General features: G+C 46.0%; 1 protein-coding gene across 1 annotated transcript in view; it reads left to right on the top strand.

Moving 5' to 3' along the window:
* LOC132589040 (60 kDa lysophospholipase-like) overlaps positions 1-26,124 on the top strand; it is a 105,837-nt gene that overhangs the window by 54,150 nt on the left and 25,563 nt on the right. The window contains exons 9-13 of the mRNA XM_060261584.1: positions 2,140-2,253; positions 10,572-10,691; positions 15,046-15,141; positions 16,661-16,824; positions 23,810-23,896. Of these exons, the coding sequence (XP_060117567.1) occupies positions 2,140-2,253; positions 10,572-10,691; positions 15,046-15,141; positions 16,661-16,824; positions 23,810-23,896 (581 nt within the window). The remainder of the gene's footprint in view (positions 1-2,139; positions 2,254-10,571; positions 10,692-15,045; positions 15,142-16,660; positions 16,825-23,809; positions 23,897-26,124) is intronic.

Genomic DNA, 26,124 nt, shown 5'->3' with positions numbered 1-26,124 from the left:
TTTGCAGCAACAAACCCAGGTTTGTTGCCTATTAGGCCCTCAGCGTATGCCAGGGCTTTAATGGAGTAATGCGGTCAGGGCTTTTTTTGTAGAAAAAGCTCAGCAGGAACACAATTGCATATTAGGCCATGCCCCCTGACATCACCATTGTTTCACACAGGGCTTTCTTGTAGAAAAGGCCCAGCCAGTATTCGTTTGCATATTAGGCCACACCCCCTGACACCAAGCCAGCTGGAACTGCGTTTCTGTGTATTCCTGCTAAAAAAAAAAAAGCCCTGAATGTGGTGTACACTCTTTGTGATGGTAATGATTTGTTCGGCACTTTTGGCTGAAGGCACCTGGCCTTTCCAGAAGCACCTTCTATATCTATTGAAAGGAGCTTTGACTCACAAAAGCTTATAGCCTTGGAAACTTCATTTAGTCCCTTAAGGTGCTACTAGGCTCAAACTTTGTTCTGCTGCAGGCTAACATGGCTACTATCTTGAAACTGCACCAAAGATGTAAAGGTAGAATCGGCTCTTTGCTTTGGGCCATCATTTATATCCTTATGATCAATTGGTCTGTGAGCATCAGTAAATGACAATAGTATGCTTTGGGCCAGAGATCCTTCGAGGAAGAAGGCAGTGGGCATTGGCAGGCACCATCGTGCCCAGGAGTACCATGTTGGAGATCACTGGGTTAGAGTTTTATGCTAAGATGATGACGACTGCAGATTTATACCCCGCCCTTGTCTCTGAATCAGAGACTCAGCGGCTTACAATGTCCTATATCTTCTCCCCCCCACAACAGACACCCTGTGAGGCTCTCACAGCAGCTGCCCTTTCAAGGACAACTCCTACGAGAGCTATGGCTAACCCAAGGCCATTCTAGCAGCTGCAAGTGGAGAAGTGGGGAATCAAACCTGGTTCTCCCACATAAGAGTCCGCATACTTAACCACTACACCAAACTAACTCTCCCAGTTTGGCATTAGATTCCTCCTCTGATATGTTCACCTGGATACCTGTGGGCCAGTCTCATGTTTTCACTTTGATCTAAAAGGAGAGGGGCAAGTATGCTGCTGCTTTGACCTCCTTGAAAGAAAGGTAGAGTAATGAAAAGTAAATAAAATAAAACATGCTACCCATGCTGCTTGCCACTTTGGGGTCAGGCAGTAATCTTTCTCCAGGCTAGTTTTCTGAGGGATATTGAAGAGGTTCCCCCCCCCACCTACTGGGCCTGGAGCAGGGGTCACTGGGGGTGTGGGCAGGAGGTATTTGTTAATTTCCTGCAGTGTGCAGGGAGTTGGACTAAATGACTCTGGAGGTCCCTTCCAGCTCTATGATTCCATGTGCTATAGCTGTTTGCCTGTATGGCCTAGGACCTGCCTACCTTAGGGACCGTCTCTTCCCATATGCTCCCCAGAGAGTGCTGCGATCCGGCTCTAGAAATCTGCTTGTAATCCCCGGGCCAAAGGAGGCCCAGTTGAAGTCAACTAGGGACAGGGCCTTCTCGATCACAGCCCCTTGCTGGTGGAACCAGTTACCGGAAGAGGTCAGGGCCCTGCGAGACATTGGACAGTTCCGCAGGGCCTATAAGACAGTCCTCTTCTGGTTGACTTATAACTGACCGGCACTGAAACATTGAAATATTGAAATATTCTGACAGAAGACTATAAGATAGCACACTGAGACTGATTGATATATTAGTTGTTTTAATTATGTAAATTATTATTGTATTTTAATTCTTGAATTTTATTGTTAGAATTTTTATGTTGTGAGCCGCCCTGAGCCCGCTTTGGTGGGGTAGGGCGGGATATAAATCAAATAAAATGAAAAAATGAAATGAAATGATCCACACCTTTCTGGTGTAGAACTCTCCATGCCCAGAATTTCTTAGTTAGTTTTTACAGCTCAAGAATGTGAAATGTGAAGAAGGTAAGCAGAATTAATTCTCATCCTTCCATTGGAGGGGCATAGGCATCAAGCCACGTTCCAAGATAAGTCAATTAAACAGCTCTAGCTGATTTTTAAAAAATTTTAAAAAATAAATTTTAAAAACAGACTAAAACAAACATAGCCGCCTACGAAGATGCATTTGAACAGTTTATTAACTTAACTCTGTGTATGTGCTTGTTTGTTTTTCTCCATTGATGACTCAAGACGCTCATGGATGCAGGAGTAATTCCAGGAGCGGATATGACACCTGAAGCGGCTCTTACAAAGCTCTCCTATGTCTTGGGCAAACCCCAGCTTAGCTTGGCTGAGAAGAGAAAGGTAAATTTTCCTTGCCTTCCAAGCTTGAAATTTGGGTGAGTGGTTCCGTGCACACAGGCAGGTTCGGATTTGTGTTTTTCAAGCAGTAGTCGTCCCCCCCCCCCCCATCTGTCCAGCCTTTTGTGAATCTGAAAATACTTTCAGAAGTAGCTGGAGTTATTACAAAGAGATCTCCATTTCAAAAAGCATTCCACTGAGTACACCTAAAGTGTGGGAGGGTCCGGAGTAGCTCATTGGAATAGCTAGTCTGGAAAAAGTCTAATCACTCTGATATCAGAGTGTGTCCTAGTCTAGTGATGACCACTGACTCCATGAAACTCAAGATGGTGTCTCCAGGGTTCTTCGGAGCAGGCCTCAGATTCAGCAGGAGCTCACAGGAGTGCAGCTCCTGAACCTTTCTGAGGGTTCCCCCTCCTCCTCCCCACCTACCTTGTTCTTTGAATAGTAGGTGCATCTGTATAACAATCCCTGGATTAGAAGAGTGGGCAGCCAGCCAGCCACCAGGGGCTTTGCCACACCCCCAGCAGCCCTCATTAACCCCTGGAGAAGCCCACGCCACCCTTTCTCCACTTCTCATGGGCAGTGGATGGCTTGCTGGCCTTTTGACTGGGGGGGTGGCGGCCCAGGAGAGCCTTAGGCGAGCAAGATCTGCTTGGTCTGGCTGGATCTCTAGCCAGCCCAATCAGGCCTCACTTGCTAAGGGCTCTCCTTTCTTGCATCAGGTTGTTTATGTCTGGGGGGGGGGTGCGTGTGGCATATGCTAATGAGTTATGCTAATGAGCTCTGCCACCTATTTTTCTACAAAACAACCCCTGCTTAAGAGGCTTCCCATCCAGGCATTTAGCCATATGTTGACTGGCTTAACATCAGCAAGATGGTTCAATTAGTTAACTTCCAACCATAGTCTATTAGCAGAGCTACTCCTATTCATTTATTCAAGTCCTCCACGTTTGTTGTGCAAACCAAGCATCGTAATTGCTCTGTTATCTACCAGTTGCTTGATTTTTTTTTTACCAGTTGCTTTGCATCTTCCTCTTGTTAACTTGCGCAGAAACAGTTGACAAAGGATCATAGAAAACATATCTTCCCCCGGTCCTTTGCTCATTCCAAGATTTGCTCAGGATCTCTTTTCAGACAAAAGCAGATCTTTCTTTGGAGCTGGGGGCGAGGGGGGGGGGAGATTCTGTGGCCTGTGGTCTTTGATTTAATTTAATTTTGATTTAAGTTAATTTAGCAGCGCATGGGTCTGCATCCTAATCAACCTAGGTAATATTTGGGCTGCTTTTTTGTTTACCGCCTTGTTGTGTATGCGGATTAATGGGGATGTGATTAGGGTTTGTAGAATCTTTTGGGCTCAAGTGCCGTGTTCTACTGGAGAAAGTTTTTCTTCCAGACGTTTCGTTCTCAGCTGCGGAGAACATCCTCAGTGGCGTTGCAGCCGGAGCAGGCGCTCTGACCTTCTTGGCTGCTGTGCATTGACTCACTCACTCAATGTACAGCAGCCAAGAAGGTCAGAGCGCCTGCTCCGGCTGCAACGCCACTGAGGATGTTCTCCGCAGCTGAGAACGAAACGTCTGGAAGAAAAACTTTCTCCAGTAGAACATGGCACTTGAGCCTGAAAGATTCTACAAACCCTAATGATGTTACCAGCCGTGAAAACCTGAAATCTTTGATAATGGGGATGTGCTTTACCAGTGTTCCTGCCTGGCTCATTGGCGCCTGTAGGACTGCGCTTGGGGAGTCTAGAACAATGGGCAGTTGGATCCAAATCCAGACTGCCCTGCTGCAATCACAGGCCCCTCGCTGGTTCAAAGGATCCAATGGCGTCCTAGCGTGGGAACCCAGAACTATATATAGTTGGCCCCATTGGCCCAGTTTAGCCAGTCTATAGTTCAGCCGTTATCATGCTGTACTTAATAAAGTGAGCTATGATCACGGCAACCTTGTCTTTTCTATGCGTTGAACCCACTATATTATACTCCTATTGATACGAGCAGGGTTTCGGTAGTCGCCATGAAACTTAACGTCAATTAAGCGTGATTAGGACTGGAGCCATAAAGTCTAATCGTAACTTATTCAGAAGTCAGTTAATCAGGGTTAACTTCCAAGTATACATAATATTGTTATCTACATATATATAGTTATATTGTTATATACATAATATTGCAGACATAAACATCTGGACTATTTCCCAACAACAACATGCAGTGATATTGAGCAAGAGTCTCTTTGTACCGGGGTGGCCAAACTTGCTTGATGTAAGAGCCGCATAGAATAAGCGTCAGATGTTTGAGAGCAGCAAGACATGAACAAATACTGCACACACATTTTTATTAAAACTCTTAATCGGGCCCGTAGCTAACCAGGGGCCCACGGGGCATGGCCCCCTGACAGTTTTTTGGGGGCCTCTTTCCCTCTCTCTCCTGCACAATTTAAATCATGCATGAGGGGTGGTGGATGCTCCTGCAAGCCCCTCCCATGTGCTTTAAATCACATAAGACAGAGACAGACAGTCCTGGACTCTCCAGCTTCCTACTCTCACCCCGCTGCCCCTCCCCCATGGTCCCCTCATAGCCCCCTCCCCCCCTGTGGCCCCTAGCTACAGGGCTGCTCTTGATACTGGAGTCAGCAGCGCACTCAGCTGGACTCAGTTGTGCAGCCGGCAGCATCTCTCCCCTATGTACTGGCTTTTCTCCCTTGGCTCTTGCATTCTCTTTCTCCACTCTAGGACTCCGGGAGACCTCTGTGGTGGCGGAGAGAAGCTTGCAAGCCTGCCTATTTCTCCCTCCTTCCCCGCTTCACACATGGTGGAAATAGACGCTTGCCTATGGGTCAGCTCCCAGAGGCCCCGATGCTGTGCACTCTTACTGAAGTGCAAGCCTGCATTAAGCCTGCATCCCTGACCCCTGGGAGCCACCCGATATGTGTGAAAGAGCCACATGTGGCTCCTGGGCCACAGTTTAACCACCCCTGGCTCTGTTCAAACATTTAAGAAATAGACTGTGAAACTCAAGGGGAAATTAACTGGACCCCCAAGAAACGCAGTTACGTGATCTTTTCCTTTAAATTACTTAATGGAAATGGAACAGGAAATGGAGCTACCAGTTGCTGCTGGAGGCCTTCTCAGCAATAGTGAAGAAAAGCTTTCCCTGTCTATTACAATAATTGGCTATTACAGTCTATTACAGTCATTGGCTAGACCAGTGGGAAGACAGAGGGAGCCAGTTTCCATGGCATAAAGTGGATGCCTTCTATCTCTGGATCTAGGCGGCCAAGAGACTTCCTTTAAAAAGAAAAGAAAGGAAGTTGGGAACTGGGATCAGCTGAAGAGGTCGGTAGATAACAAGTGGGATGCCCACATTTGAAGGGGGGGGGGAACCAAAGGGTTCCCCTGACCAGACTCATGTTACACACCTGACCGGGTCTCTGAATTAGCAATGGAGCACAGTGGGTGGGGGCAGGAAAGAGCTTCAGCCTGCCCTGCCTTCTATGCTGTGCTATTTTTGGCAGACTGTGTGTGTGCGTGTTGTCCCGCTGCTGGTTCTACAGGGTAATCATAAAATCATAGAGTTGGGAGGGACCTCCAGGGTCATCTAGTCCAATCCCCAATGTGGCCACCCTGTGTTAACTGGCGAGAAGACCATTTTTAATGGAGGAATCCCCATGTCGTCCATATGGAAGTGGGCTTTGGGAAAGTTTCATTACTTCAGTGCGTAGACAAGATGTCAGGAAGCCAAGAAAGGTAGTGGGTTGCACGGAGCTTTGTGCATTCTTCCTTCCTGTTTGCATTAACCCCACAATTCCTTCCTGTTTGCCTTACAGTTTGCATTAACCCCATAATCACTGTTCCATTCCTCAACTGCTTGGTGATTTGTACGGCGTGTTCATAGGTGCTGTGTGGCTTGTGATAATTACATGCAGGGTTGGTTTTTTTTATTTTGTAGCAGGAACTCGTTTGCATGTTAGGCTACACTTCCCTGATGTAGCCAATCCTCCAAGAGCTTACAGGGCTCTTCTTATGGGCCTACTGTAAGCTCCAGGAATACACATGCTAAAACAGTGTTTCAGAACCCTGTATCTTGTCCCTATGCCCACAGGACAGAAGGGCAGCTGCTCGATGTATTCAAGATTAAACTGTTAAAAAACAAAATATATTCTAGGAGCTAGTGCTGTGGGTTAGTTTTTTTCATACGGTAGTAGCATCATAGAATCCTAGAGTTGGAAGGGACCTCCAGGGTCATCTAGTCCAACCCACTGCACAATGCAGGAAACTCACAAACACCTCCCCCTAAATTCACAGGATCTTCATCGCTGAAGATAGTAACTAGAGATCTTCTTCGTGGTCTCTGTGCAGGTCACACACTGGGTCTTGTGCCTGCGCCAGCTTCAAAAGCTATAGAAGTATGCCTCTTCTGGGCAGAAAGGCACCTGCTGGATGTATTCAAGATTAAACTGTTAAAAAAGCAAAATATATTCTAGGAGCTAGTGCTGTGGGTTAGTTTTTTTCATATGCTAGTAACTAGAGATAGAAACGTCCCTGGTGAGTCATTCCGTGCCGGTCTGAAAAGTCAAAGATGAGGCAGCAAGAAGACTGCCTCCCCTTCCTAAATAATATATTAAGCATCTGAGAACATGTCCCTGCATAGCACATGGGTGTCTTTGCTCCCCTGAAAAGGAACGATAAAATACTCCCAGCTCATAACACCTACAGTGTTCTTTTTCTGGTTTTTTTTTCCTTTTTAAGACATGCCTAAACAGTACTAACTCTGGGGGGAAGCCTTCCTTCCCACAACACTCCTTGCTCTCTTCACTTTACATGGCCATATTCCCAGATGGTTATCGCCACCAACTGTGTTCCCAGGCTCACCCTCTGTAATAAAGCAATTCTGTGTTTAAAAAAACCTGTGGAAAACCCCTCATCCCAATCTGGGAAGACTCATTATGTACACACAGGGCTTTTTTTGGTAGCAGGACCTCCTTTGCATGCTAGGCCACCTACCCCTGATGTAGCCAATCCTCCAAGAGCTTACAGGACTCTTCTTACAGGGCCTACTGTAAACTCTCAGAGTATTGGCTACATTACTCGTTAGGTGAGTGGCCTAATATGCAAAGGTGTTTCTGCTACAAAAAATGCCTGGTCACATATATCTCTTGATCAGAACCTAATGGTGTATCCACTCAAATTGATTTCCTTTTCCAGAGGAAACTTGGGAATTATAGTGGCGGGCTCAACACCTCACCAAACTTTAGTTCCTTTATTCTTTGGAGGAAAGCCCATTAGGGTTGTGGAGTTCCAACGAATGGCATCAGCAACACCACAACATCACTTCTGGAGTGAACCTGGAAATTCCTGAACCATGTCAATGTGACCTTCTAGGATTCATCTAAAACTCAATGATAATTTTCGGGGGAATTCTATGCTGGGAATTTAAACCAGGCATGTGAGGAACTGATTTGGATGGAAAAATGGGGTGGGGGAAGTGGGGGTTTAGCCTTCCCTCACATTAGTTCCCAGCCTGAACTGGAACTGCTAACCTCCAGGTGCTAACTAGGGATTTGGGATTACGACTGATTTGTTTCTTCAGAGAAAGTGGCTGCTTTGGGAGGTGGACTCGCTGGCGTTATTTCCCATTGAAGTCTCTCCCCTCCTCAAATCTGACCTCCTGCAGGCTCCGTCGCCAGGTATCTCCAAACCCGGAGCAGGCAACTGTCCCCTGAACTGACCCAGGAGGTGCTGTTGAACCCACTGTGCAGACCTAGGTGTACCCCATCCGTGGGAGCCCCAACGGGGCAAATAGCAGCTCCCTGGAGCCATTTCAAGTTGGGAAATTGACCCAAAGGGAAAGCTGAAGCCAGTTCTCTCCCCATGCCACAGTCTTGATCTGGGTCAGGCCCACACAGCATTACATTCCTTGCACAGAATTCATAGTGCTTATTTGATTATGAGGATCTGTGGGAAAACGATGCGTCTCACTCTGGCAGTTTTTCAAAGCTTGTAGAATAAATTCACTTAAACAATAAGACGTGATCAAATGTTGCAAGCCAGAGCAATATTTCGCACAGTCTTTTCCTGTACCCTTTGCTAACGTAGCTTCAGATACCCTTGAGTATATGAAGCTGCCTTTTCCCTGAGTCACCTTGTTGCTCCAGCTGGCTCAGCGTTTTCTACTCCGAGTGCAGCAGCTCTCCAAGATCAGAGGAAGATCTTTCCTGGCACCTGCCACTAGAGATCTTCTTACCTGGTGATGCCAAGGACTGAGTCCTGGCATGCAAAGAACGTGCTTTTCCACTAATCTGTGTGTGCCCCATCCTTCTGATTTTTAACTGCTGCTCTTTCACACTGGGGCATTAACTGAAGATAAAAACTTTCCCAGCGCCTGGAACTGGAGCTGCCAGTGACTGAACCTGGGCCCTTCTGCATCTGGTTTTCCACTGAGTTATGCCTTCTCCTTCTTAGTTGATGTTCTGGTTTAAAAAGAGAGCCAGTTTGGTGTAGTGGTTAAGTGCGGGGGCTCTTATTTGGGAGAACCGGGTTTGATTCCCCACTCCTCCACTTGCAGCTGCTGGAATGGCCTTGGGTCAGCCATAGCTCTCACAGGAGTTGTCCTTGAAAGGACAGCTTCTGGGACAGCTCTCTCAGCCCCACCCACTTCACAGGGTGTCTGTTGTGGGGAGAGAAGATATGGGAGATTGTAAGCCGCTCTGAGTCTCTGATTCAGAGAGAAGGGCGGGGTATAAATCTGCAATTCTTTTTCTAAAAAGATCAAAATGTATTTAAAATAAAAACAGATTTCACCTTTTTAAAAAAATTAATCTACAGTAGGATGGATGCCTGATGAAAAGCTTCTGGGACAGTTCTCTCAGCCCCACCCACCTCACAGGGTGTCTGTTGTGGGGAGAGAAAATATGGGAGATAGTAAGCCGCTCTGAGTCTCTGATTCAGAGAGAAGGGTGGGGTATAAATCTGCAATTCTCCTTCTAAAAAGATCAAAATGTATTTAAAGTAAAAACAGATTTGACCTTTTAAAATTTTTTAATCTACAGTAGGATTGATGCCTGATGAAAAGCAGGCATCTGTCCAAGGGAACTTTGACTCTCAAAAGATTATACCCCAAAAATCTTTTCAGTCTCTAAGATGCTACTAGACTTGAATCTAGCTGTTCCCTGGGCTTCTTTTTGGTAGGAGGAACTCCTTTGCATATTAGGCCACACACCCCGATGCGGCCAATCCTCCAAGGTCTTACAGTAGGCCTTGTAAGAAGACCTTTGTAAGCTCTCGGAGGATTGGCTACATCATGGTGGTGTGGCTTAATATGCAAAGGAGTTCCTGCCACTAAAAAAGCCATGACTGTTCTATTGCAGTGCAACATGGCTCCCCCCCGCCGCAACGATCTAAACTGGGATAGAATCCATTGAGCAGCTAGCACTGAGAATATGGTTGTTTTTTAACCTTGTACAACTCTTTGAGTTGAGCAACTCAGAGATCCAATACGGCTTTTCACAGTCTGATTTCAGGAGGTATTCTAATCCACACTGCAATCCCATATGAAGTCACTTCAGTCTGAATTAGGGTTTCCAGGTCCCCTTGCCTGTCTGAAGGAAGGATTTTTGGAGGGGATTCTGGGGGGGGGGTGGGGGTGGGCAGGGACGCTGTGCGACACCCCCAATGTGCTGATGTTACCTGGAAGTGATGTCATTGCATCAGGAACCTCATATGGAGACACTCTGGTGTTTGGGCAAAACTCTTAAGTTTTTGTCCTCAAAACAGAGTTCGCCCAAATACTGGAATGTCCCCTGCACAATGTCCCTAGCATGTTGATGTCACCTAGAAGTGACGTCATCATGTCAGGGTGATGCACGAGGACATCTCTGTTTGGGGGTGGGATTTTGCCTGCTGGCCAGCCGGCCAGTGGTGGATTGAAGCCCCCCAAAGCTGAGGAAACCCTGCTATAACCTGGGGGCTGGCAACCTTAGCCTGAATTCATTGATTTTAGTGGATTTTGTTTGGATGGTTCAGGTTATTCCTCTTCAGATCTCAGGAATTAAGTAGGGTTGGCTCTGGTTAGACCTTGGATGGGAGACTACCAAGGAAGTCCAGGGTCGCTATGCGGAGGCAAGCAATGGCAAACTCACCTCTGTTTGCCTCTTGTCTCAAAAACCCAATGGGTCGCCATAAGTCAGTTGTGACTTGACAGCACTTTCCTTCCAGTTTGAAGTACCTCTCCACAGGGTTGCATTAGACATCTTTCAGAATCAGAGATGGATTCCGCAAACAGCTTTCCCAACTTGGTCATTTCTTTCTTTCTTCTCCCCTCCAGATGCTGAATGAGAATCTAAGAGGAGAGATGACTGTTGTGCTCGCAGGAACTCGAATCACACTAAAAGACAGCAGATTTATTCAAGGGATTGCAAAATACCTGTATATCAGCTGCAAGGAGGTACTTGTTTGGATGGCATTTGTGAAACCAGAAAGCCCAGTGCAAAATACGGAATTTGAGAAAAGGGTGAAAGGATTGGTGGGGCATTAGAGCACTCTGCACAACAGCTTTTCCAGATGCAGCCAGCAGCACAAATAACTTGAGATTTTTTCATGCCTCCAATGAATGTCGTTCACTGGCTTCTATTAGCTTTTCTTGTCTTTTTTTTTTTAACTTGCTGTTTCTTAAGGATTCATGACCAGGTTAAAGGCACCTAAAAAGCACACAATGATGCCGCATTAGCAAGTGCATTTGGCAACTGCTGGAATAACTGAAATACATAATTGGGCTAGATATTATGTCTATGTTTTCATCGTATTGGGATTAGAAATTCCTCCTGATACGACCCCACTGGATCAGACCAGTGGCCCTTGTAGTCCAGCATCCTGTCTCACCCAGTGGCCCACCAATTTGGAGGGCCAATGAACAATGCATAGAGGCTGAAACCTTCCCCTGATGTTGCCGCCTGCCTCTGGGATTCAGAGGTTTACTGCCTTTGAAAATGGAGGTTCCCTTTAGTCACCATAGAATCATAGAGTTGGAAAGGACTCTCAGGGTCATCTAGTCCAGCCCCCCTGCACAATGCGGGAAATTCACAAGTACTTCCCCCTAAGTTCACAGGATCAGCATTGCTGTCAGATGGCCATCTAGCCTCTGTTTAAAAACCTCCAAGGAAAGAGAGCCCGCCACCTCCCGAGGAAACCTGTTCTACTGAGGAAGTGTTCTAACTCTCAGGAAGTTCTTCCTAATGTTGAGCCAGAAACTCTTCTGATTTAATTTCAACCCATTGGTTCTGGACCATAAGAACATAAGAGAAGCATGTTGGATCAGACCAATGGCCCATCCAGTCCAATACTCTGTGTCACACAGTGGCCAAAAAACCCAAGCACCATCGGGAGGCCCATCAGTGGGGTCAGGACACCAGAAGTCTTCCCACTGTGCCCCCCCACCCCCTAAGCACCAAAAATACTGGGCATCCCTGCCCCAGACAGAGAGGTCCAACAATACACTGTGGCTAATAGGCACTGGTGGATCTCTGCTCCATATGTTTATCTAATTCCCTCTTGAAGCTGTCTATGCTTGCAGCTGCCACCACCTTCTGTGGCAGTGAATTCCACGTGTTAATCACCCTTTGGGTGAAGAAGTACTTCCTTTTATCAGTTCTAACCCGACTGCTCAGCAATTTCATTGAATGTCCGACCTTCTGAAGAGCCCCATGGTGCAGAGTGTTAAAGCTGCAGTACTGCAGTCCTAAGCTCCGCTGTCACGACCTGAGTCCGATCCCCGGTGGAAGCTGGGTTTTCAGGTAGCCGGCTCCAGGTTGACTCAGCCTTCCATCCTTCCGAGGTCAGTCAAATGAGTGCCCAGTTTGCTGGGGGGAAAGAGTAGATGACTGGGGAAGGCAATGGCAAACCACCCCGTAAAAAGTCTGCTGTGAAAACGTTGTGAAAGCCATTTGGTGGCTCTTGCCCCTTGCAAAATTGTTCTCTTTCATTGATCTGCATGGCTCCATCCCAGACTCTTGGCTTGATTCTATAATTATCCCAATTTACAAAAAGTGGGGGTTGGAGTTACCAGAAAATTTCTGCCCCATTAGTTTATTATCTATAGTGGGCAAATTAGAACTCCGATTAACTGACTGGATGCGCCTAGGCAACATCATAGGTCCTGAACAAATTGGCTTCTCCAAAGGCAAATCTGCTATGGACCATTGCTGCACTCTGGCCTTCCTTGCTGAAAAATATATGCATACTAGGACAAAAAAATTATATGCTGCCTTCATTGACTTGAAGGGCGCATTTGATTCAATAGATAGAGCCCAACTATGGATTAAGCTGGGTTACCTGTGAATGGACCCTCGTCTGCTGTTTCTCTTGAGGAAACTTCATTCTAATACTTTTTGCCAAGTGAAATTTTCTTCTAGTGGTGTCTTGACTAGCAAAATCCCAGTGTTAAAAGGGGGTTAAACAAGGATGCGTGCTGACTCCACATCTTTTTAATTTATTTTTAACTGACCTGGTACAATTTTTGAACCCTATTAATGGTCATCCGCCTAAACTAGCAGGCTTAGCGGTCCCCTTATTACTTTATGCTGATGATACTTCCATCCCCTCTTGCACAAGTGTGGGCCTGCAAAGGTATTTGAATGCCTTCTATGACTACTGTAATTGTAATTCACTCTCTATCAATTATGCCAAATCTAAAGCAGTTGTCTTTGCAAATTGCTGGCGCCCACAGAGATGGTTTCTTGGCAACTCAACAATTGAGCAAACAAAATTTTTTAAATACTTGGGGATCACTTTTAATCACAAGTTAAGCTGGGTTTCACATCGTAACAACACCGTCAACTTGGCTAAATGTTCGGTTGCTCAAATTAAACAGTTTTTCTTTGCAAGGGGCAACCAATTAGTTCCGGCAGCAATTAAGGTGTTCAAAGCTAAAACGCTAGCCCAAATTCTCTATGGTATCCCTATATGGATCTCAGCATTTACCAGGAAAGTGGAGGGCATTCAAGCCTCATTCTTTAGCCAAATTCTTGGTATGCCAAAATGTGTGTCCTACTTTGCTCTCTGCTCTGAAGTGGCTCTGACGTCTTTGGTGGAGACAAAAGCCTGGATTGCAGTGTTTAAATTCTGGCTCAGAATTCACTTTAGAACAGATCCTAACAGCCTTCTTGATTGTATAAAAAGAGACCCATATATTTCATCCTGGTCAGCAGTTCTTATGTCCAAACTTAACCAGTTGGGGTTAGAGGTTGATGATTTTTTTACTTCTGACGAGTCATATATCTTCAGATGTATTAAATTGAGACTGTTGGAGTTGGAGGAAATGAAACTATGTCCAACAGACCCTCATATTTGCTCCCCAACTTCCTTAGGTCTTTATGCTTTCTGCGGCAAAATGCCCCATTATCTATCAGACTTAACAATTTCAAGTCATCGCAGGGCATTTATGTTGACTAGACTAAATGCATTTCCCTCCAAAGTTTTACAAGGGAGTCCCTTTAGGCGACAGACTCTGTTCCTGTGGAGCCAATATTCCCAACTCAATTCAGCATATATTGCTTGATTGTTTCTTTTATCATAATCTCCGTAAAGATTTATTTTGCAAGCTTTCTTTCTCCTCAGATTTGTCTATTCTGCCACCCCGTTATAATAGTAGAGAAAGTAGTAGTATATAGTAGAGAAAGAAGTACTTTTCTCCCTTTCTCACAATACAAGAACTTGTGGGCATTCGATGAAATTGCTGAGCAGACAGGTTAAAACGGATAAAAGGAAGTACTTCTTCACCCAAAGGGTGATTAACATGTGGAATTCACTGCCACAGGAGGTGGTGGCGGCCACAAGCATGGCCACCTTCAAGAGGGGGTTAGATAAAAATATGGAGCAGAGGTCTATCAGTGGCTATTAGCCACAGTGTGTGTGTGTGTGTGTGTGTATATATTTGGCCGCTGAGTGACACAGAATGTTGGACTGGATGGGCCATTGGCCTGATCTAACATGGCTTCTCTTATGTTCTTATGTTCTTAATTTATTGAACAATACTGAGGGGGAGGTTAATGAGGCTGTGGCAAAATTTTTGCCTGACATCCTTAAATTTAAATCTGACCATGTATGAATGCATCTGTAAGCTCGGTTTCATTTTGATTTTATTTCCCATGTTTAAATTTTTATATTCTATTTTTATTTGCAACTGTTATGCCATTAAAGGTTTGGTATGGTATGGTACGTTGTGAAAGCAACGTCACCCCAGAGTCGGAAATGACTGGTGCTTGCACAGGTGACCTTTCCTTTCCAACCTTCTGGGCAACAGAAAACAATTCCACACTGTCCTCTATATGACAGCCCTTCAAGTACTTGAAGATGGTGATCATATCACCTCTCAACTATCTCCTCTGCAGCGGTCTCCTTTCCTCTCCATGGCTAGTAGCTGTCGATAGACCTGTTGTCCATGTTATCTGCTTAATCCCTTTTTAAAGTGGTCTTTGCCTGGGGCCCTCACTACATCTGGCAGTGAATCCCACATTTTAATCACTCATTAACTAAATATTTCCTTTTGTCCATCCTGAACCTACCTGTATGTGAACTTCATTGGGTGCCCTTGAATTCTAGTATTTTAGGAAAGGAGAAAAAGTTATCCCTGTCCATTCCCCCTGCCCCTTGCATAATTTTATAAACCTCTATCATGCTGTAATACTGTCCACTGTGCGTCACAAGCTAAGTAGACAAGATGCGTATAGGCATCAGTCAATAAAGGTTACAGGGCAGAGTGAGAATAAGTGTTCACAGCTAATAGTTTATTCTTACTTTTTCAGGAGCTCGAGGCTGTTAGAGATGCGTTGACTCCCGCCTTGGCCTGCGCAGCTGCGAAAACTGGTGACTTGGATGCCTTAAAGGCTTTACAAAATATGGTAAGAAGTTATTTTACCCCAAACACAGGAAGACCACCCCCTCATCCCTACTCAGATGTCTCGTGCACTTTCGCCGGAGATTACTTGGTGCCCCCCAGCCTCTAGTTATAAAGAGAGGCTAAAATGACCCAAGACAGTTCTCAGACAGTTAATCTGAAATTGCCTGAGCTGTTAAGTTTTGACCCACTCCATGTGTTTTTCCCGTATCAGACTGGCACAACAATTTTGGTCAAGTCACTAGGGGCTGCTGGAGGTGTCAAGAGAGAGCCAGTTTGGTGTAGTGGTTAAGTGTGCAGACTCTTATCTGGGAGAACCAGGTTTGATTCCCCACTCCTCCACTTGCAGCTGCTGGAATGGCCTTGGGACAGCCATAGCTCTGGCAGAGGTTATCCTTGAAAGGGCAGCTTGGTGTAGAGGTTAAGTGTACGGACTGTTATCTGGGAGAAGTGGGTTTGATTCCCCACTCCCCCACTTGCAGCTGCTGGAATGGCCTTGGGTCAGCCATAGCTCTTGCAAGAGTTGTCCTTGAAAGGGCAGCTGCTGTGAGAGCCCTCTCAGCCCCACCCACCTCACAGGGTGTCTGTTGTTGAGGAGGAAGATAAAGGAGACTGTGAGCCGCTCTGAGACTCGGAGTGGAGGGTGGGATATAAATCCAATATCTTCTTCTTCAACAAGTGCCCATGTATATGTGCTTTCTCTGTTGAGGCTCCCGCCTTGTGGAACGGCCCATCCAAGGAAGTCAGGAAGGCTCCTGCTCTCCTGGCTGCCTGCAAACCGTGCAAAAACAAACTATTCAAGAGGGCTGTTCTGAGCAGGTCATAGGGTTGCACTGTACAAAATGGTTTTACAAGCTTGCTTGGATACACAGTTAGGGACTGTGGTCTATACTGCTGCATTTGCCTTATTGTAAGCAGGATCCTATTTATGCAGTTTTTGTACCACTTAATGTGTCGGGTGAATGCTATGCTTCAGTTCTTTCTGGCAGTTCCAGAGGTCTACAATCCTAATTCACTGATTGTTGATCGAGATGAGTAATCATGTTTGTCTGTAGTAATAGAAAAGAGCAAGAGCCCAGTGGCACCTTAAAGGCTAACACAGTTTGTAGCAGAGGATGAGCTTTTGTGAGTCACTGCTCACTTCTTCACATACCAGAGGAACTGGATGGTCAATGCATGAGACAGGATGCTGGACTAGAGGGAGCACTGGTCTGATCCAGCAGGACTCTTCTTATGTTTTTATGTTCTCATCCTCTGCTTGAACCTAGAGTTCATTACAAAATATAGGCCTGTGCTTGCTTGAGCCCTGAGAGGCTGGAGGTATTGTGATTTTATTTATGTACAAATTTTATATCCCACCTTTCTGCCCTTACAAAGGCTGCCAAGGCAGGTAACAATTGAAAACATACCAGATAAAGTTACATTACAAACCATTAAAATCACACACACACCCTCCTGATTAGCATGTAGATAAAGCCCAGGTTGTACTGTTTCTGAGGACATCTCTCTAAACGAACTTACAGGGTGGAAACTTGAGCTCTGGGGATTACGATGGGCGCACACCACTTCACGTTGCATCCTGTGAAGGCAACTTGGAGATAGTCACCTTCTTGCTGGAGTCTGGAGCAACAGTGTATGCAAAGGACCGGTTCGGAGCTACCCCGCTGATGAACGCTATCAAATTCAGGTATTGCTTAAATGGTATTTTTGTATGGTGCTTCATGGGAGACCAAGACATCTGCCACTTTATAGAAACCCTGCTCCCCTGAACACCTAAGAGCCCATTACTGTTTTGGTCAGCAAGCACAAATACCTAGTATTTCTTTTTTCTTTTTACTGCAACACCATCTCTTGGGGAATGTTCTCCTTCCCCCAACTCTGGAGGTGCTTCAGACAGGGTTTTGGGGGGGTTTTTTGTAGCAGGAACTCCTTTGCATATTAGACTACAGCCCCCTGATGTAGCTAGTCCTCCAAGAGCTTATGGTAGGCTCTGTAAGAAGGCCATTACAGCAGGTGCAAGTGGAGGAGTGGAGAATCAAACCTGGTTCTTCTAGATAAGAGTTTGCACACTTAACCACTACACCAAACTGGCTGGCTGCCAATCAGAGCAGATGGTACTGACCTTGAGAGACCACAAGGTCTGATTCAGTATAAGGCAGCTTCAGGCTAAGTACATATATTTTTCTCCCCCTCCCCCCCCCATTAATGGCATTCCGAGCAAGCAAAGTTTTCTCCTTAAGAATTGTGCTGGATGCCTTTAGTAAGTATTTTGGCCTCAACTGGCACAGGACTTCCTGGATTAGCATTTTGCCTTGTAGAAGACCCAATGGGAGATGGGTTGACTTAATCAAGGCAGCCATGGCCCTCGGTTTGCAGGACTTGGGCAAGGCTGTTGATGATAAGATAGGACAGGGGTGGCCAAAATTGCTTAACTTAAGAGACACAGGGAATAAACGTCAGATGTTTGAGAGCTGCAAGACATCAATGTCAGATGTTTGAGAGCTGCAAGACATCAATGCCAGATGTTTGAGAGCTGCAAGGAAGGAAGGAAGGAAGGAAGGAAGGAAGGGAAATAAATGGGGAGGGAGGGGGATACCTGGATTTGAATCCCTACTTTTGCCATGGAAGCTTGATGGGTGACCCTGGACCACGGATAGCCAAACTTGCCTAATGTACGAGCTACATAGAATATAGGTCAGGTATTTAAGAGCCTCAAGACACAAGCATCAGATGTTTGAGAGCCACAAGATAGGAAGGAAGAAAGGAACGAACGAAAATAGATGGAGGAGGAGGGGAGATGGAAAGAAAGCAATTTTAAATTCAATTGCATTCTCCAAGCCTCTGGCTGGCTTGGCTTGGAGAAGTGATTTAAAGAGACAAATGTCTTCTCCTTGCTGGCCAACAGGGCAGTGGGGGCTTCGAGAGCCACACAACATGTGTGAAAGTGCCACATGTGGCTCCCAAGCTGCAGTTTGGCCACCCCAGGATAGGACGTTTGGAGAAAATTAATTCATAGGGACTTCATAAGTCAGAATCCACTCAATAGCACTTCACACTCACACTGTGGACGGGTCTGCCAAGCTGCTGGGACCGAAACCTTCATTGTCACTGTGTCAGTCAGATAGCTTACCATGCTGTTGGCAGGAAATTTTGCAAGAATCTCTTAAAATTCCCTAGAGCAAATCAAACAGGACTTGTTGCAGAACAGAGGTGGCCCTCATCCAGCCTGCCTATGTAAGATGTTTCTGCAAACAGCTGTATGTGTGTGTACGTGTGTGTGTGTGTTTTAGCCGCACCCAGCAACTGCCTGAGGAATTTCACATGAGTTTGTTATTCAGATTCTTCGCCTTTACCACTCCCCGTAAGAGACTACTACTGGGACTCTTGATTGCTTTCAAGCTGCCGAAAGGGGAGGGGAGGGGAGAACTGGAAAATGAAAACGAATCCCTGTTTGGTTCAGGTTTACTACGCTGGTTGTCAGGCTGAGAGGGATGAGCGAACTCTGTTGTCAGTTCTCTGTAGAGGCGGGAATGATCGCTCCGGGCCTGCCCCGCCAGCAGACTTTGCCGCAAAGCTCTTAAGTGGAATTGGGTGAATTGTGCGGAATTAGTTTAGCTGCTACCGGTGCAAGTGTGCTGCGGAATTAATTCTACAGAGAAAAAAAACAATCATGAGTGGCAGAAAATTCTTTCTCTCTCTCTTAAGACCAACCAAGTTTTATTTGGAACGTAAGCTTTCGTGTGCTCTCTAAGCGCACTTCATCAGACGAGGGGATCAGGTATTGTGGGCTGAAATACAAGCAGTTTGTTGATTAAGTATGCAGTTTGTTGATTAAGTGTGCAGGCTGATTGTATTTCAGCCCACAATACCTGATCCCCTCATCTGATGAGCACACGAAAGCTTACGTTCCAAATAAAACTTGGTTGGTCTTAAAGGTGCAATTTGACTCCTGCCCACTTGGATTTCTCTCTCTCTCTTTTTTGCTGTCTAGTCACAGCTGATTTATGGCGACCCTGTAAGATTTTCAAGGCAAGACAGGTTCAGAGAGGTTTTGCCATTCCTTGTCTGTGTCGCGATCTTGGTATTCTCTAGTGGTCTCCCATCCAAATACTAGTCAGGGTTGACCCTGCTTAGCTGGAGATTGGCTAGCCTTGGCTATCAGGGTCAAAGCTGCGCAAAAATAGCCAGTCCGCAGAACTAGGCACAGGTCTTGGAGGAATGGAGGATGGGGGCATGCAAATCCAGCTGTGTACCCCTGATGCCGAGGTCCATCAGTGGCTATTAGTCATAGCATAAGGTTGGAACTCTCTTTCTAGGGATGCTCTGTATTCTTGGTGCTTGGGAGGGGCAATAGTGTGAGGCCCCACTGATGGACCTCCTGATGGCACCTGGGTTTTTTGGCAGGGCTGGATCTAGGAAGGGCAGAGGGGGGTGCTTGCCCTGGGGCCACTGGAGGGAGGGCGTCAAATTGGGTATGGAGTCCATTCTATTCTATGGGCCCATAACGGGGCACCATTTTTTCATTTTGTCCCCCCCTCAAAAAACATGTGTGAAACAGAGTGTTGGACTGGATGGGCCATTGGCCTGATCCGACCTGGCTTCTCCTATGTTCTTATGACCCTTTCATGCGTAACCATTCCTAATGGATTTATTTTTATTATACAAGGACATACAACCTGTTCACCTGATCAAAAATTAGTCCTTCCCATATTCCTGTGTCTGTTTTCGGCTGGCCAGCCTTTATCCTCTTCTCCTCTGGATTAGAATGTATGGTCAACAGAGAGAAGCAGGAGGGGGACAACCTGCCCGGTCTGGAGCACAATGGACAGGGATCCTGGATTGCTCATGGAAGCAATCATGGAAACAAGCCAGATCTTGGCTTCCCTCGCCCCCTTCTTGTAGCAAGTCCACTTTCTTAAACTGAGGCAGGGTTATGTGCATACACCAGAATCCCCCCCCCTCAGGTTTAAACCCACACAATTCACACAAGAGAATATCAAGTACTAACAAGATTAGGGAGCTTCCAGTGGAGCGAGCCAAACCACATACTAGAGTGGGAAGAAGTTGTACGCTTCCTCCGTGGCAGCGTTTTCCATATCTCTAATAGCTGAGTCACCATATCTCTAATAGCTGAGTTAACCATCACCAGTGGTCTGACCTAGCCTCAGATCGCAAAGCATGGAGGCACACCATCCACCAGGCTGTCTCTTCCTTTGTCTTGAGGACAAAAGGAGATTGAGGAAGAATCGTACTGCTACAGCACCAACCTCAAATCAGACTTTTCCCTGCAGCCATTGTGGCCGGACCTGCCTGTCCCGCATTGGTCTTGTCAGCTAATGAAGTAGACGTGGACTACTGCACCTTTCTTAAATCTTCATTCGCGAAGTCAAGCCGAGAGAGAGAGAGAGAGAGAATAGCTGAGTCACACTATATATTACTGGAAGCCCACTTCATTCTTCTGTCCCTAAAAGGTTCTTCTGTCCCTAAAAGGTAAAAAGTCCATTCTCTTAGAGGAGTCCACCCCTGCTGTTGGAGCGCTCTTCGAAGGCAGAAAAGAAGAGGAAATGAAGACTATATTCAAGGGAACTACACGGCTGTATTTATTTATTTATTTTAGGGAATAGGAAAGTCTCCCAGCTCCACTCCCAAAGTCCCCAGTATTTCCTGAGTTGGACCCGGCCACACTACTCACAGGATTGCTGTGAGGATAAAATGGAGAAGGACGACAATACAAGACGTTTGGGATTCCATTGGGGAGAAAGACAGGATACAAATAAATAAAAACCATTAGCCACCTTTCTTCTATTACGGCGCTCAAGGTGGCTTACGATACACTTCCATGTAAAGGAACAAGGAGGCAAAGCTGTCTCTCATCAGCAAGTGTATTAATTTTAGAGGGCCTGGGAGAAAAGCCACCTCTTGCCTGAAGTTGTAGAACTGTAGTCATCACCGTTCCTTTTCAAATATGGTACGACTAATCTCCCTTTTGAAGTTTGTAATGGCTGGTGTCAGAGGTCAGTCCAGGGTTTTCTCATGCAGGAGAGGCAAAGAATGAGGCCATTCAAGTTTAGGGTGTGGCTATGACACCTGCGCTTCTTTAAATGGCTGGAAAGGTAGCTAGGGCCCCCCCCCTCCCTGTGAAGCCTCTTATGCATTGCTTCCCCCCACACCATGAAAAGCCATTACAAGAGCATCCACTTAGAAGATGTTCATGGTGCAGGCCTCGTCAGGAAAACAAGCATTTATGGAGCCCTTGAGTTAGAACATAAGAGAAGCCATGTTAGATCAGGCCAATGGCCCATCCAGTCCAACACTCTGTGTCACACAGTGGCAAAAAAATTTATATATACACACACACTGTGGCTAATAGCCACTGATGGACCTCTGCTCCATATTTTTATCTAAACCCCTCTTGAAGGTGGCTATGCTTGTGGCCACCACCACCTCCTGTGGCAGTGAATTCCACATGTTAATCACCCTTTGGGTGAAGAAGTACTTCCTTTTATCCGTTTTAACCTGTCTGCTCAGCAATTTCATCGAATGCCCACGAGTTCTTGTATTGTGAGAAAGGGAGAAAAGTACTTCTTTCTCTACTTTCTCCATCCCATGCATTATCTTGTAAACCTCTATCATTTTTGGGGGGGCCACTGTGTGACACAGAGCATTGGACTGGATGGGCCATTGGCCTGATCCAACATGGCTTCTCTTTTGTTCTTATGTTCTTACAAGGGAGTTCCAAAGTTTTGGTGCCACAACCATCTGAGACAAGACTGGCTGCCGCCTGTCTTGTCTCAGATGGTGGGGGCACCCAAAGCAGGACCTCTGAAGGGGACTGGAGTGGACAAGTAGGTTCATATGAGAGAAGGAGGATCCTTGAAGTATGTTATCCCAAACTACGTAGGGCAGGAGTGGCCAAACTTGCTTAATGTGAGAACCACATAGAATAAATGTCAGATGTTTGAGAGCCACAAGACATGAACGTCAGATGTTTGAGAGGCTGAACCACAAGGAAGGGAAATATAATATAGTGAGGAAGAAGGAAGTTGTGGGAAGTGGAAAGAAAACAATTTTAACTTTAAATGCATTCTCCAAGCCACCTGCTGACTTGGCTTGGAGAAGTGATTTAAACACAGAAATGTATTCTCCAAGCCAGCCAGGGATGGTGTTAGGGGATGGGATGGTGGCTCAGTGGTAGAGCATCTGCTTGGGAAGCAGAAGGTCCCAGGTTCAATCCCCGGCATCTCCAAAAAAAGGGTCCAGGCAAATAGGTGTGAAAAACCTCAGCTTGAGACCCTGGAGAGCCGCTGCCAGTCTGAGTAGACAATACTGACTTTGATGGACCGAGGGTCTGATTCAGTATAAGGCAGGTTCATATGTTCAAACAGTGCAGAGAAAGGGGCTTTGAGCACCACACAATTTGTGTGAAAGAGCCACATGTGGCTCCCAAGCCTCAGTTTGGCCACCCCCCATGTAGGGCTTTATATCAACACCTTGAATTGAACCTGGAAACAAATTGGGAGCCCATGCAGGTGGACGAAGGCTGAAGTGATGTGGTCCCTATGACCCACTGCGGTCAACACTCTTGTTAAGTATGAATGCACATCTTCATGTTTATTGTCATAACATTGTGCACGGGTTTGAAACTGTATTTAAAAAAAAAGAAAAAAGAAAAACAGCTTGTCAGTACCTGTAAATGAAACAAAATATGTATTTTGCTCTTCCTTGGGATTCCCCGTGACTTCTCATTCAGTTTGTAATAAGGCCATAGCTCCTTAGCCTTGACCATTGCTGTAGAATTAGGCATTTACAGAGCAGCCTCTCAATCCTCACATCACATAGGAGGGTTTTTAGGGCGAACAGACTGTTGGGAGAAGAGGAAGGTTGGGGAAAGATCCGTTCTGCCATCTCCTTCCTTGCACTTTCTCACAAGATCCAACCCAGTGAGTTCATAGCCAAGGTGAAACTTGAAAAACTTTGGGCGGGCAGCTCACGCTCTGTAAGCCAGCTCTCAGGTGAGTTTTTCTGACAACATACAAAGATCCCTGCTGGATCAGACTGGTGGTCTATCTAAACCCACCTTCTATTTCACGCAGTGGCCAGTCAGTTCCCCTGGAGGGCCAATCCTCGTGATTGGAAAGTCCTTGGAAACAGGGTAGGAGGCAATGTGAAGGTCAGAAGATTTTGCACACCACTCCCCCCCCCCCCAATATGAACAGAAGATCTTCTTCTGCTTCCCCAAAGGAGAGCTTGGTTTCAACCCATTCTGTCACTTCTGTTTTTCATGCTTTCAGAGTCCTCAGAGATTGATGGGCAAGCTCTTTGTCCCCATTTTTTTCAAAACTCAGTTGAGTATGAAAGCCAGAGAAAACATGGGGTGTAGCTGCTGTCTTTGTGTGACTGAAACATGGGTAGGTTGATCAGAGATTCATAATGATTCTGTGTTTGATTGGCAAGTGGGCGCTGACGTGTACCTTCCACCACAAGTATGACTTAAAGGTTCTCTTTGTTTGAAGGACAACCACAATGCGAGAAATCGATCTCAGATCCAGTTTATCAGAGGTTTGCAAAAGAATCCCTGTTCTTTGTATGCTATAGGAGTTCCTTGAAAGACACCTTTGGTCACGAATAAACCTGGTTTTCCTTTGTCTCCCCTTTCCCCTCCTGTCTTAAAGGCATCCAGATGTGATTTCCTTGCTCCGCAAAACTGGGGCTCATCTTTCCAGCCAAGAGCTTGTGAATGTTGGAACAGAACTCTGTAGGTAAGGAAAAGTCCTCTTCTGTTCTGAGGTGGCCTTGTAGCTTGAATCTGGACTGGTATACACGTGAACGCACATGAAGCTGCCTTATTCTGAATCAGACCATTGGTCCATCAAGGTCAGTATTGTCTACTCAGTATTGTTCATCGAGGTCAGTATTGTCTATTCAGATTTCCAGGGTACTGCCTGTTCCTTTTAACTGGAGACATTGGGGATTGAACTTAGGACCTTCTGAGTGCTAAGCAGATGCTTTGCCACTGAGCCACAGCCTCTCTTGTACACTTGTTTCTCTCTACACTTGTTTCTCTCCATATTTCTCTCTCAACTCCAAGGAGTTGTTGTGCAGCCAAATCCAGTTAGCTATGCAGTTGCACATTAGGGTGGGGTCAAGGAAGCATTACCCTCATTCTGAATTGGCTTTGTGACTATCACATAGGAGTTGGGGGCATCATGTCCACTAGGTGATTTCTGCTTGTAATCATTCTGGAAAGGAGAAAGCGATGAGGTATGAATTGATGACAAAGCAATAGCCAAGAGGGGAAGTTGAATTGACTGCTATGAATAACTGCAGTTTAAAAGGAACCATTAAGAACATGGTTCCTTAACCTTTACTCCTCTGTCACCTACTGAGTGCATAGCATTATCGCTGAATGTCTCCCAAGCCACAACTAAAAAAGATTAGAGCATGAAAACAATGCTGTACGCAAGGCATTATTATTGACATAGATATATTTATGATGTATGAGTATAACACAGATGTCTTCCACAAACCTTCAACATGACCTTTGTGCCCAGTCACTACCAGACAGATCCTTAATGTAAAGGCCTGGGGGAGAAATCTGTGGGTTGATCCTCGGTGTGGGGAGAGCAGTGTAAAATGACTGTCCTGTACTAGCTTTTGGAAGCCGTTGCAAGTGGAGAGAAGAAGCTCTGAGCGTCCTCAGAGTGGTCACAGGGCCTCTGTTAAGAATAATTTACAAGACTTTGTCAAGGAATACGTGGCCTTCTGAGAAAACCCTTTTTTGCACTGAAAATTTGTCACTGAGTCTCTGTCTACACCAGGAGTCCCCATGTGGTGCCCCTGATGTGCTGCCAACATCTTTCCTGGTACCCACCAAGTGCTTTTAGAAAGTGGGCGGGACAGGTGGGGATTTTGCCCTGCAGGGCTTTTGATTGGCTGTGCAGATGAAACGGCATCCTGTCAAGCGAAGCTCCTGCCTGAAGTGTTGAAGAGGTACTATTAGAATTATATATAATCTCACTTCTCGAACAAAGTTGAGACCAGTGGCACTTTTAAGACCAGCCAATCTTTTATTCAAGATATAAGCTTTTGTGTGCATGTGCACTTCTTCAGATTGTGCGTGCACACCAAAGCTTATACCCAGGGCTTTTTTGGTAACAGGAACTCCTTTGCATATTAGGCCACACATCCCTGATGTAGCCAATCCTCCAAGAGCTTGTAGTGTAAGCTCCAGGAGGATTGGCTACATCAGGCAGGTGTGGCCTAATATGCAAAGGAGTCCCTGTTACAAAAACCCTGCTTATACCTTGAATAAAACTTTGTTGGTCTTAAAGGTACCACTGGTACCAAACTTTATTCTGCTGCTCCAGACCAACACGGCTACCCACCTGAATCTATCCTCACTTCCTGACACTTTATGATTGGCTCTGCCTCCTGTGGCATTTTGCAATTGTGTCTACTGCTCTGCATCAGAATTTCAAAGGCGCCCACAGGTTTTAAAAGATTGGGGCCCCCCTGATCAATACATTACAAAGGCCTTGTAATTTTTGATGAACAACATGAGACTTTGTATCACGCATGCAATGGGAGTTTGTGTCTTCCAGCTGCCCAGTCTCTTCCTTCCAGTTGCAACCACAGAGTGCAGAGAGAAGTGGCTTTAGCCTTCCACCCCACGCTTTCTTTGTGTCTTCAAAACACCCTGTGGAGCCACTGTCGGTGGTTATTTTCCCTAAAGGACAGGGAGCTTTCTCTTGAAAGCTGGTGCAGTTACAGAAGTAGGGTTGTCAAGTTCCCTTCAAGCCCCGGCAGGGGACATTCACGCGTGTGTTTTGGGCGACAAAATGACATCACCTGGAATGACACCTATTGTACCATAGAGTTTTCTTCCCAAATAGTTAGAGCGTCCGGGAAAACCATAGTTTTCCCGGGAATGCCTAGAGCAACCCCGCATGCGCGCCACCATTTTGATGACGTCACTTCTGGGTGATGC

Source organism: Heteronotia binoei, chromosome 21 (assembly GCF_032191835.1).
Source record: "Heteronotia binoei isolate CCM8104 ecotype False Entrance Well chromosome 21, APGP_CSIRO_Hbin_v1, whole genome shotgun sequence".
Classification (NCBI taxonomy): domain Eukaryota; kingdom Metazoa; phylum Chordata; class Lepidosauria; order Squamata; family Gekkonidae; genus Heteronotia; species Heteronotia binoei.
The sequence above is the reverse complement of the archived record's forward strand: the minus strand, read 5'-3'. Positions and strand labels throughout refer to the sequence as shown.